At 40.4% G+C, this 13,938-nt stretch overlaps 1 protein-coding gene across 8 annotated transcripts in view; it reads left to right on the forward strand.

Moving 5' to 3' along the window:
- Adamtsl1 (ADAMTS-like 1) overlaps positions 1-13,938 on the forward strand; it is a 914,539-nt gene that overhangs the window by 683,184 nt on the left and 217,417 nt on the right. For all 8 annotated transcript variants that reach the window (XM_006538374.2, XM_006538376.2, XM_006538377.2 and 5 more), the window contains one exon: positions 2,241-2,367. In XM_006538374.2, coding sequence (XP_006538437.1) covers positions 2,241-2,367 — 127 coding nt within the window. The remainder of the gene's footprint in view (positions 1-2,240; positions 2,368-13,938) is intronic.

The raw sequence follows: 13,938 nt of genomic DNA on the forward strand, positions 1-13,938 counted from the left end.
TTACTAGAGGGTACTAGATACAGGGTACTTAAGCTATGTCAGATTCTTTAGTCTTCCCAGGACACATTATATTGCCATTTATATTTCAACAGTTACAATTTAGATATATGACCAAGGAGAAATGCCTTCTTTTAACTCAAAATATCACCACCTCAAGAGCCTGTATTATAGAGAAAAACATGAGACATTTATACCAGGAACAAACCCATAGTCTCCTATCTATAAAGAAAAGGCTGAAAAAGCATAGAACTATAGAGAAGTTAACTCTAGATTCTGGAAACATCTTTCTTTGCACAAAGGATTCTTAATTTAGAATTTGAAGGGTCAGTAGGAGTCCTCCAAGTAAAGAATTGATCAAGAATGTTCAGTATAGAAAGTATAAAATGCTCAAAGGAACAGAAAGTTCTAGCATCATACTTAACAATTCAGTCCATTTCTACATTCCTGGTTACTTTCTTTTCTGTTAATAATAGATCTGAAGGTAAGAATTTAAATTCTAATTAATCCTAATAGTTATTCATAATCAACAGATTAAAACATGTCAGGAATGATTATGCTGATAGAATTGCAAACAATTTTCTACTTGGACCAAAATAAGAACATTTCATTTGATGATAAAATATTCCACATTTTAAAAATAATTGAGTTAGAATATTTTGGCATCTTAAAAGGGAATTGATACAAAGGAAGAGAAACGTAAAAATAAAGCAATTCTGTCAGAGAGCTATTTGTGTTTAAACATTGAAATTAAGCAACATTTAGAACTGACTTGGTTCGTATCCTAGGGTCTACAAACCCACCCGGAGAGCACGAAGTCAGGCTCTGGCCAAGTTCCTCAGAAAGAATGTCACCTCTTATTTAGCAATCCCTAGTATGATTGTTTTTTTGGATCTAAGAAAGCTAAATTGTTCTTTTCTAAACATGGCTTTGGAGTTATAAGAAGTCTTTAGGATTATGGAGGGTTTTTTATAATTATCTCCCACGGTTCCATTAAAGACACGAGAATCCATTAAGAATTTTCCAGAGAAACTTAAATCTTTCAAGAAACCTGAAAATTCTATCATTTAAGAAGGGAATCCAGTTAGGTTTGAGATGCTCAAGAGCACAAATTCTAATGCCCACTGCCCATCTTGTCTGCCCTTCTCTATAGGCGAAAATCCTATGAAGTTAAACATGTCTTTCTTCACTGAGCAACAGAGCCCTGAACTCATGACTCTTGAGTGGTGTGACTTAGGTCGCCATGTATTCCTGTGAATCAGTTTCACTAAAGAATCTAGTTTTGAGACCATTTTCACCTACATCTAGGTTTTTCTTCTTTCTAATTAGCTAGTGTCTAATGTAGTACTTTTAAAGAATATGGTATAAATATAGGCACATATATCCCTTCAGCAATATGTATCCTTTGGCCACATGTACCCCTGTAGCTGTGTGTACCCCTGCAGCCGTGTGTACCCCTGCAGCCACGTGTACCCCTGCAGCCACGTGTACCCCTGCAGCCGTGTGTACCCCTGCAGCCGTGTGTACCCCTGCAGCCACGTGTACCCCTGCAGCCACGTGTACCCCTGCAGCCACGTTTACCCCTGCAGCCACGTGTACCCCTGCAGCCACGTGTACCCCTGCAGCCGTGTGTACCCCTGCAGCCGTGTGTACCCCTGCAGCCACGTGTACCCCTGCAGCCACGTGTACCCCTGCAGCCACGTGTACCCCTGCAGCCACGTGTACCCCTGCAGCCACGTGTACCCCTGCAGCCACGTGTACCCCTGCAGCCACGTGTACCCCTGCAGCCACGTGTACCCCTGCAGCCACGTGTACCCCTGCAGCCACATGTACCCCTGCAGCCACGTGTACCCCTGCAGCCATGTGTACCCCTGCAGCCATGTGTACCCCTGTGGTGCTAACTCTGTCTCTCCATCTCTTTTTAAGCTGAGAAGATTCTTCTTAGTCAGATCCTCTCTGACTTCTCTCTTCAAAGTCACTGTGTTGTATGCTCTCAAGAGTACTACTGTATAACTATATTTATGGGTTTTCTCACATATTTTGCCCTTAGCCTGTTTCAAATTCTATTTAACTCTGTCCCTTTGAAATGAGGTACATCTTATGTCTCTCAGAGATGAGGGTGTGTGCATCATTCATCCTATGTCTCTCAGAGATGATGGGTGTGGACATCACTTGTTAGCCATTGGCCTGACCCCTGCATTGAAAGGTGCTTCACTGAATTATCTATTTCTCTTTCCCATTAGATTGTTGGCTGTGATCACCAGCTGGGGAGCACTGTCAAAGAGGATAACTGTGGAGTGTGCAACGGAGATGGCTCAACGTGCCGGCTGGTCCGAGGGCAGTATAAATCTCAGCTCTCTGCAAGTAAATGTAAGACATGACAGATGTGGGTCGTCTTGCGCTTGTTGATTTGTTCCTTAACACTTACCTAGCTGTGGCTCCCCCCTGCAACTGCTGAATAAAACATCTAGAGAAGAATCTGAAAATTGGAGTAAATGTGTTCCTGCTTTGTGGATTTATGTGGGACAAATCAGATCACCAGTTGTAACCTGAAGGAGAAACTTTTTTCTTCTGAGGCACCATAAGAAAAAAACTAGATGGTACCCAGCCCTGCGGATGCCATGAGAGCACGGGCATTAGTACCCAGCCCTGAGGATGCCATGAAGAAAAAAAAAAGAAAAAAAAAAGAAAAAGAAAGAAAAAACCTAGATATGTATCTAAAGACATATTGTAGCTTTTCTACTCAACAGAGGTGCAGACTGCATCCTAGCTTCTGTCCGATATGTAATCTGAGATGCCTGGTAAAATTATCACAGAGAGAGTAAGAAAATCCGTTCAAATTCACCCCTGCTACTGCAGAATCACATGGCCCTCATGGTGGCCTGCTTGCAGTCAGTGCTGACAATAGGTTCTTTCTGAATTGACATTAGGCCAACATTTTGTGAGGTCATTTAATGATGTTTGAGTCCTGATCTCCCTAGATCAATAAACAAGTATTTCCTATATATGAATGTGCCTTGAATTCCACACTAGTACCTCATGTAGTCTTTATAGAAACCTAGTTAGTAAGGTAGTCTTTCTCGGGTCACATAAAGAGCTAATATTTGAGTCCAGAGTCTGATCCCAGTACCTAAACACTTAGAATAATTCACATGCAACTTCATGGTTTTAGATGGCATGGCATTTATGCCTTCTGTTCTTGCAAGACTCAACTAGGAAGGTATCCTTTGTCTTCTGAGCAGATCCACCCATGTGCTTTATAAGTATTCAACTCCAGAGTTAGTAACAAGCATGATGGGACAGTAGAGGGATGGATAAGGACCAAGGATACTTTCCTAGTTGAGTCTTGCAAGAGCAGAAGGCATAAATGCCAGGTCATCTAAAACCATGAAGTTGCTTGTGAATTATTCTAATAGTTTCCTCTATGAAAACCACTGCACAGAAAGAAGCATGGCCCTTTTACTCAAAGGCATGGAATTTAAGAGCCATTTTGACCCTGTCCTAATGTTTTCATTATCTACCACCCTTCAGTATGTCATTTCTCAATATCTACTTTCATATGTCTCCCCCAGCTTGGGAACGAGAATAAATTTTTGAATGTCGTTTTGTTCTCTGCACTTGTAGACTAGTTAGAGGAAAACAATTGATGTGTGGCAGACGTATGGCTATAAACAGGCCTGTGGGTCAAGAGGAGAGCAGATGAAGCTGCTTGGGGCAGCACTGGAGCACTAGTCTGTGAAGGCCTGAAAAGGCACCTCGCCAAAGGGGAGGGACAATTGGGAAAAGAGGCAGGAAGAGTGGCCAGGGACAGTTGAGCATGTGAAGAATTAGAGCTGCCCATGTAGGATACTCACCACATTTTCACTGCTCTGGAGGCATGGGAAAATGATATTCTCTTAAAAAGTAAAACTTCTAAAATGTCTGGCAGCTAAAATGAAGGATGGGATGACTTGGACATTGATATAGCACATCCAGGAAAAAGTTTTCTTTGGTCATGTATGTTGCTCACATATGCTCATAGCTTCTTTTATATGACGAATAACTAAGAAAGTCAGAAGATGGAAACCAGAGCTGGATAGAGAGGCAAAACTCTTTTTTAAGTCTCTGAAATTTGGGTTGGATACATTTATTTTTTTATTTTTAAAATGCATTTAAAAGGTCACTCTTAATGGAATTCTCTGAGGAATGCTGAAGAATTAAAATCTTTCTAATTATCTGTTACATAATTCAATCGGTGCCCATTATTCAGGAATGTAGGACTTGCCTGTAAGCACAAAATTAGACATATGTGCTACAACTATGCTCTGGTTACTGCGAAAGCCTGTTTTAATAGGGAGTCTTCCTTTCCCATCAGGCTTCCAGCTTCCTGATCGCACAGTAGAACCAGAACAGTATTCCTGTAGGTATTCCTCTTTCCCTGCTATTGGGGGCAGTTGGGGACACACACACACACACACACACACACACACACACACACACACACACACCAGGTACCGAGTCACTGCCAAGAAAGGAAAAAACAAAACTCTAAAAGAACAAACTGAGGTAAGTTGGGAGCCAGTGTGTCACCCCCAGTTCTGCAAATACATACTTCAGTGGACGGGACTCCATTCAAGACCAAGAGCAGGCAAATTATATAATACACAACCTGATGACTGTACATAATGACAAAGTGCAATTGATTCGTTTACCTTAGCCCCGATGATGCCTCCTGACAAAATGATTTATATCAATAAAGCGCAGCCTGTGCATGCCCCTCGCCACAATCCATAGCAGATGCTGAACACGTCCGTCCCAGAAGAGTCTCCCACCCTGTATTTACAGACTTCAAGGCAGCCCACAAGCAAGGGTGATTAGCTGCTCAACAGGCAGTATGCTGGCCAGGTGAGCATGCTCCACCCCTGAGGCTCAGGAGGAGTGCTGCCAGGTCTCTCCCCACATCTTGCCAAAAGGAGCCATAAGCCAGCCACATGCTCACTTCCAACTCCTAGCGCTCGGGTTCCCCACACTGAACTCATTTTCTTTCTAAATTTATATCCAAGGTTTTTTTTTTTTTCTTATGTTATCAAAACTCACGGGAACAAAGGCAAAACAGAAGAGTGGAGAAAGACTATTGCAGAAAGTGCCAGAACAAAAAAAAGAAAAAGAGGAGTAATGTATCAAATGAGCTGCTAAATGAGAAGGAGCCGCCATAATTACCCATTGCTTTTGCATGGGAAGACTCCAGTGATAATGGTCAATCCTCCCCCTCTACTCACTTCTTCCTTAGGCCAATGAGAAAAAAAAAATAATCAGCTAACTATACTTTGTTTTTGTTTCTTGAAATGCAAAGACTCATTTTGAAATGTAAAGGCTTACAAGTCTTATTGACAAGTGTGGTAATATGTGTCTTCTTGGACCCTTAGACCCAGATACAGCCAGTCTGCTATAAATTGGCATCTGGTCTGCAGAACTTTCTAATGCAGCTGTAGGCTTTGAAACCACAAGGACTTCCATAAGCACTATAGCCACTCCTTGAGTGGCAAGGGTCAGATAAGCTAATTTAGATCAAGATAAAATGAAACTCCTAATTCAAAGCTGAGCCTCTCGGGCTGTGACCCGTGCTGATTTATAATGCCTGTGGATTAGCGTATTCCTGGACCTTCATTCTGGCTCAAAACATTTGAGGTGAAGTATGTTTATAACAAAACACAGGGCCTTCTGAGTATAAAATACAGAAGAAACTTAAAAAGAGAAGTGGTAACAAACTCTGCTCTATGCTGTACTCACAATCCCCTCAAAGATGCCTATCTACCCACTCAACAGCAGGCATTTATAAGACCTTTGCCACACACTGAGAAATGGTTCCCAGTGCTGGGAACACAGCAAAGGACAAAACAGAAAAACAACCGTTCCAAGGGACCCTCAGACAGATAAACAAATAGGATGCATATGTTCCATTGGGTCATTTGGCGCCACTTAGAGAGATAGGAGAAGTTAATCAGGGAAGGAGAAGGACATAGGATGTGGGTGAACTGCCAGCCAGGGTCGGAGACGAGTCACAGTTTTTAATAGGTTGGTAAGAAAAGGGCTTACTGATAAGAAACTTGGTACTTGATAGAGGTGAAGGAAGTCATGATGCAAAAGTCAAAAATACCTGGCTGATGACAGGGAAGAGAGTTTCAAGGCTGAAAGAAAAGCAGATACAATGATTTTAAAGTATATACACTTGTAACAATGAAGAAGTTTCAAAAAGCCCAGAGAAATGTTGAAGGCAGGAAGGCAGTGAGGTGAAGAATCTCATGGGCATGTGGAGTGTTAAAGGAGTTTGGATCTTAGTCTGAATGAAATAAGGAGTCACAGGGGACTTTGAGCAGAACAGCTCGATTTGGATTAAAGGGTCCCTTGAGCAGAGCACTGGTTGGGATGACTGTGGAAGTAGGAGATAGAGTCTGGAGACCACTGCAGGAAGGTCAGCCAAGGGAGATGATGCTTGGCAGTAGCTGTGGAAGCACAGGAAAGGTCCAGCCCTAGGCGGGCTGTTTTCTAAGGCTCTGGGACACCCTTGATGGAGAAATGTTCCATGATTTCATGTGTCACAGAAAGAATGAAGCTGTCATTTAAACTAGGAACAGGACACAATACCTTTCTGATCACTCTGGGTTTTTACTTCATACTTCACCTTAGAAAGCTCTGTTTTACATTTAGACACCATAATAATACTTTTAGATACATGAAAAAGATAAAACACAACAGAAGTAAATTGATAAGTAAAACTAAAACAAAACCTTTTCTCGGAATTATGCTCTTTTTACATTTCTTTTGAAACTTCTAAAAATTTCTGAGAATTTCATGCATGAGCATATTTATAATATTTCCAGTCCACCAACTGTCCTCTTGAACTCCTCCCATTCCAAATTTATGAATTCTTCTTTGTTAATTATTACTGCTTTACACACACACACACACACACACACACACACACACACACACACACACACACAAAATCTGCTGAATCTTCTTGCCTCTACATCAATATGCCTCATTGGCCTTTATTGTGGTAGTTCTGAGGTAAGTCTCAAAACAAGGTAATGTGATCCTTAGAGCTTTTAATAATTCTTCATTTAAAAGTAAGTTTGGCTCTCCCATCTGGTTCTTTGCCTTTCCATGTAAATGTTATAGTCTTCTTGTTCATACCTATGCAAGTTCTCCCCAGGACTTTGCTATTTACATAGCATTTACCAAACTTAAAGGGCTAGTAAGTGAATTTAACTAGAGAGCAAAATACACGGTAGACATACACCACATAACCAGTCACATTTGCATAAACTCCAATACGTAACTAGAGAGGTAAATTAAAAAAAAAAAAACTAGTACCATTTGTAATTGGTGAAAAGTACAAAGGATTAACTCTCAAAGCCAGAGGATCTGTGTACTGAGAGCTAGTAAGGACTGATTAAGGAAGACCTGATTAGCAAAGAGGCACACGGTCCTTACAGGTCAAATGACTTAATATGCTAAAGTTGGCAAGGACTCTGCTCTACTAAAACAATCCAAGGAACTCACTTACTTCTACTCAGAGTCCTGGGGAGAACTTCCATAGGTATGAACAAGAAGACTATAACATTTACATGGAAAGGCAGAGAACCAGATGGGAGAGCCAAAATTACTATTTGGTATTTGCTATGTAAATAATCATCTTGTTTACAGATAGAGATTATTTTTCTTCTTCAGTTTCAATTTGTGAGCCAAATTTTTAGGATCCTTCCTTAAGCCAGGGCATCTATCTGATCCAGGGATTAGGAAATGAGTGGCATCCATCCTTCTTACTCCATTCTTTTTTTTTTTTTTAATTATTACGTATTTTCCTCAATTACATTTCCAATGCTATCCCAAAAGTCCCCCATACCCCCCCCCACTTCCCTACTCACCCATTCCCATTTTTTTGGCCCTGGTATTCCCCTGTACTGGGGCATATAAAGTTTGTGTGTCCAATGGGCCTCTCTTTCCAGTGATGGCCGACTCGGCCATCTTTTGATACATATGCAGCTAGAATCCAGAGCTCTGGGGTACTGTTTAGTTCATATTGTTGTTCCACCTATAGAGTTGCAGATCCCTTTAGCTCCTTGGGTACTTTCTCTAGCTCCTCCATTGGGAGCCCTGTGATCCATCCAATAGCTGACTGTGAGCATCTACTTCTGTGTTTGCTAGGCCCCGGCATAGTCTCACATGAGACAGCTATATCTGGGTCCTTTCAGCAAAATCTTGCTAGTGTATGCAATGGTGTCAGCGTTTGGAAGCCGATTATGGGGAAAGCAGTCCATTTCTCACCACAGAATATGACATTAGCTGAAGGCTTTTTTACAAGGGCTCTTCCTTAGACTAAGTTCAGACTAACTCTCTCTCTCTCTCTCTCTTTCTCTCTCTGTCTCCCTGTCTCTGTCTCTGTCTCTGTCTCTGTCTCTGTCTCTCTGTCATACACACACACACACACACACACACACAGAGAGAGAGAGAAGAGATAGAAACAGAGAAAGAGACAGAGGCAGAAAGAGACAGAGAGAAAGACAAAGAGACAGAGAGACAGTCAGAGAGAGAGAGTCTTTTAAGAGTTATTATCATGAATGGATATCAAATTTGATCAAATTCCCCTTATGTCTCATTTGATATGATCATGTAGCTTTTCTTGGCCTTATTAACAGGCTGGGACAAACTAATCCAAAGATAAACTTTACTTAGTCATAGCCATTCTTAGATTGCTAATTGATTTACCAAAAATTTGTTGAGACAGTTTACATCTATTTTATGAAACACAGTAGTCTGTATTTGTGGATGAGGTACTGTCTATGATTGGTTCGGAGTTCCTTCTAATATTGGCCTTATATAATAAGTTTGAAAATGTTCCCTTATATGTTATTTTCTGGAAAAATAATATATACAAATGATATTTATTAATAATATTTATTGTTTCTGCTTTAAATGCATGGTAGCATTCACCAGTGAAATCTTGTTGGCCTAAAGACTTTTTTCGGTACTTAACTTTCTGAACATATGGAATACAGTTATAGTGACTATTTTAATGTCCATTCTGTGTTTTGATTGATGGATTTTTCACTTCAGTTGGGTTATATTTTTGGGTTCTTTACATGTCTGGTAATTTTTGACTGGATGCCAGTCATTGCAGATTTTACTTTGTTGGGTATGAGATATTTTTGTATTCCTATAAATATGCTTAAGCTTTGTTCTGGGAGCAGTTAAGTTACTTGAACTCAATGTGATCCTTTCAAGTCTTACAATTTGGTAGGTGGGAGCAAAGCTATGCTTGGCCTAGAGTTAATTGTACCCTTCTACAAGGCAAGACCCTTCTGAATAGTCAGTGTTCCATGAATTATGATGCCTTCAATTCTGGCTGGTGGGATAAGACATTCTTTTCAGCCCAGTGTGACTACTACAATCTAATCATAATTCTTTGTGTTGTCCTTTACCCAAGCTAAGACAGTATCCTTACTTTAGATACATATGTTTCAAGACCACCTTAGATCTCTCTCCTATCTCTCTCTCTCTCTCTCTCTCTCTCTCTCTCTTTTGCTCTCTCACTCTCTCGCTCTCTCGCTCTCTCGCTCTCTTCTTTCTGGTAGGTTTTTTTTCTTCAAGACATTCTAACTGCTTCCACTTCTTGGTCTCTCGGGTTTGTTTCCTCACACTCACAAAGCCACAGCCAGGAAACCCATTCAAGAAAATAAGACAATGAAATACTAGGCTATTTTGCTTCCTGACTCTTAGGAATCATTGCCCTTCTCTACTCGAGGTCCAATGTCTTGGTTTTGTAAAATTTTATCTGATTTATTTTGGTGATTTTAGACATGATATCAAAACTGCTCCCTAATTCCTCTTGGCTGAAAGTAAACATCTTGGTACGGGGTTCTTCTTTCACCTTTGCAAATATGTATAAAATAGCTTTGACTCCCTTATAAATTGTTGTATGGCCCTTCCAAATCTCATTACCTGACAGTCTCTGCAGTTATTTCCCAGGGATTAATGAATGTGTTCTACTATTGTGTAATTTTCTTTAATGTTCATTTTATAAGTATGCCATCTAGTTTTTTAATATAATATTTTGGATTTTTGAGAATTTTATATAGTCATACAATGCAATTATGATGTTAGTGTCTATACAGCTAAAAAGGGATGAAGTAGGATTACTGTCTACATAACAAAACTTAAGACACTATTGTGCAATATATCCTAATATAAAATATGAGTGTGTTCCTCTCAGAATCAATGAAATAGAATATTTTGACGATAGAGCTTATTTTGATTAAATGTAATTTTGGAGAGCACTACAGTTTTTGGCCTAGACTCCTAAAAAGATAACATTCTCAAGTTGATAATGGAGAGAGCATTGTTTGGCCTGCCCAGCATATATCTTTCATTATGCAATCACTGATAAACTTGGGTGGGATGGATGGTTGAAAAGCTTAAATCTCTCCTCTTTTATTGGATATGTTTTCAGAGCATTAAAATTGATAAGAAGCTCTAAGATACACCTTAAAAATCTTCTCAATATTGGCAGACTTTTTGTGTTAACACCAATCATGGTTTCATTTTTTAAAATAAGATTAAGTATTATCCCTAGGGAAGGTTACTTCAAAATGTGAACTTACCGGCAGATCGAAAACTTAGAACGACTCAGATATCCTAATAAGAAACCTGTATTTTCAAAGTCTTAGCTTTCTCGGTTTTCTTTGATTCATCAAGTCAGGGCACTGATCATTTAAAACTTCGTTCAAAATGCTCTATATAGAAAAGTGAAGAAAGCATCTGCCACACAATCAAACGTTCAAAGAAATCTTTTAGGTACATTCCTTGGTAACAATTTGCTTATGAAATGTCAGTTACAACGCAGGTATGTGAAATGACAGAATTCATGATTCCCATGAAGAGCTTGTCCATTTAGCACAGAAATATGTTATCTAATCTCTCTTCAAATGTTGATTAGTAACCTAGAAGTATGTTCCAAGAACTGGCCTCACGGTCCTGTCAACAAGGCCAGACTAGATTAGGACAGATGCAGTGGATCATGAAACAGTGTGCCATTGTAGCAGAGGACATTCAGAGGAACATGTGGCATGGTGGGAGATGTGGCCACCTTCCCCACCAAACCACATTAATTACACTAGTTGCTGAAAGCAGGCATCGTAATGCCCCATACTTGGAACCTCTTAAACACCTCGGTGTATAACAGTGATGCCCACTAAAAGAATCCTCTTACCCACCCTTAACCAATGAGAATTTATTGTTAAATGCAACAATGTTTTCTACCTCAAAGAATAGCTTCTATCAGCATGAAGAAAGGAAATTTAATTTTCCCATTCTTTTTATATCTTAGTAGTTAAGAAATTCATGCATGAGTAAAACTGTATTCGTATCATTTCACCCCTTCCTTTCCCACCTTCAACTCCTCCCATGTTCTTCCCAGTATCCCTTCTCAAATCCAATGACCTCTTCTTCTATAGTTGTTATAGTATTATTATAGATATGTGTACAGCCAGCCTACTGAGTCCTATTAGCATTGCCTGTATAGACTTGTGTTTAGGGCTGACCACTTGGGATTGTCACATCAGGAGCCCATTTCCCACATTACATTCTAACATACATCAGATGCTATTAACAATTTTTATGATATGCATATTAGATACACCCTGAGTTAAACAGAATGAAATGTTTTCTTTGACTCAGCATAGCTAAGGAACCAATGGAAACTAATGAAAGGGCTTTGAGAATTTCCATGAATAGGTTATAGTCATTAGGATTTCCTATTTTTCCCTAAGGACCTTTTTTTTTTCAGGAATCATACATAGTGGTTTGAGTAAAAATGGCCCCCATAGGTCCATAGGGGTGGTACTATTGATGGGTATGGCCTTTTTGGAGTAGGTGTGGCTTTGTTGAAGGAGGTTTGTCACTAAGGGGTATACTTTGTTAAGCCAGGCTCAGTGACTCACTCTGTCTTCCTGTTGCTTGTGGATCCAGATGTAGAATGCTCAGCTACTTCTCCAGCACCATGTCTGCCTGCACGCTACCATGTGTCCTACCTGATAATGACTAAATCTCTGAACTGTAAGCCAGCCTCAGTTAAATGTCTTCCTTTATAAGAGTTTCTCTGGTCATGGTGTCTCTTCACAGCAATAGAAACCTTTAAGGCTAAATCATTTATTTGATTCCTTTGTCTCTCACATAAAGGGTGACTTGAAAAGACTCTTGAAGAACTTTGTAGAACAAAGTAATGAATTGACTAGTTCCTGGTGACAGACAGGTCCATCTGCTCACAATATAAGAGCTATAATCTGTACAACTCCTCCAGCCTCTGTGCTGAGTTCTGTACATTACTTTGGTACCTGTGTTAAAGCATTTTCCTCTTTTACTGAGCACATGGACAAGGATGTCAAAAGATATTTCTTCCCTCTTGTTTGGTGGGCTTTCTTCATCCTGCCTCAACACCCTCTTGCAGCCTTCCCAGTTCCTCCCTACTCTCCCCATTGGAGCACACAGACTTTGGCACATCAGCCAAAAGGCCATGTTACTGGCTCAGCATGTGGAATGTGAGTTACTTCTAACAAAGCCAGAGCTGGGCCCATGGGCTGTGTGGGGGTCAGAAGACTGCGCAGCTGAGCACAGCAGTGCCAAGCAGAAAGCTTCCCTTTCACTTGGACTTCATTTGACCTACGGATAAACAAAGACTTGCTATTTCTAGAAATCTCATTGTTTTAACTTCTTTGAATTTCTTTTGCAAACTTCAAAATGCACGTGTTTATGGAACTTAAGGTTCTGCAGACTCGGTCTTAATGTCCCTGTGTTCCTTTTCTGGTTTTCTCTTACTCCATTTGTTTTATTGTGCCACAAAGTCCTAGCTCTCAGAATTATAGGCATTTCCTCAACAATGCATGGCATTAAAAACAGCAATAGAGGTATAATGTGCAAAGAATATTCAACGACCTCAATAAATGTAACCTAGTCAGGGCAAGAATGAAAACTAGTAATTCACGCTCCTCAATGCAGGTTATGTCCTAGAGAACTCAGTGTTTAACTGTACATAAAATAAAAATCTTTCAGCCCTGTGCATGCCTGGTACCTGTGGAAAGCAGAAGAAGATATTGAAACTGGAGTTAATGGCAGTTATGAGCTGCCATGTGGGTGCTGGGAATTGAACCCAGGGCCTCTGGAAAAGCAGCTAGTGCTTTTAACCTCAGAGACATCTCTCTGCCTCTCTGAAACCAATCTTATGGAGTCTTGGACTAAAGGGAGGAAAATAAATGTATTCATGACCTACGGTGTTCCAAGCAACATAGTTGTATGTATATCTGTTATTTATATCTGGGCACGGCAGTATTCGATGTCACCTTATTTTATAAGCATAACTGAGTGAGACTCATTAGATAACTTCAGAGGCTCACTATCTGAATTCCTTCACTGGGCATCTTTTATTTAAACCTAATTATCCAGGTATGTGACGGTGTCTAATGTTGGACATATAAGAGTGAACAGTCACAGATGATTTCCGGGTGTAACGGCTCTTAAAGCTGCTCTTGCCGTTTTTAGTCCTTTGTTCCTGCTTTTCCATCCACTTGGTCTGGCTTTAGTCACCATGCTTCTGGAGATCCCAGTTCATCATAAAATCCTCTTTGTTCACGTCACCAGCCACGGCTGAAGCAGTAGATAGTCTAAGTGAACGATCGGCAGCAAACATTATCACGGGTGGAGTTTCAAGTGATAATGTCTGCAGCAGCATCAGGGTGGATGCAATCCACCTCCAATTGTTTTTTAAGGTTTATTTTTATTTTGAATTCTGTGTAGTTGTATGTGGGTACGTGCTTGTGAGTGCAGGTACCTAAGGAGGCCAGCGTCATCGGATCCCCTGAAGCTGGAGGTACAGATGGTTGTGAACCACCTGATGTGGGTGCCAGG

This window comes from Mus musculus, chromosome 4 (assembly GCF_000001635.26).
Source record: "Mus musculus strain C57BL/6J chromosome 4, GRCm38.p6 C57BL/6J".
NCBI lineage: Eukaryota > Metazoa > Chordata > Mammalia > Rodentia > Muridae > Mus > Mus musculus.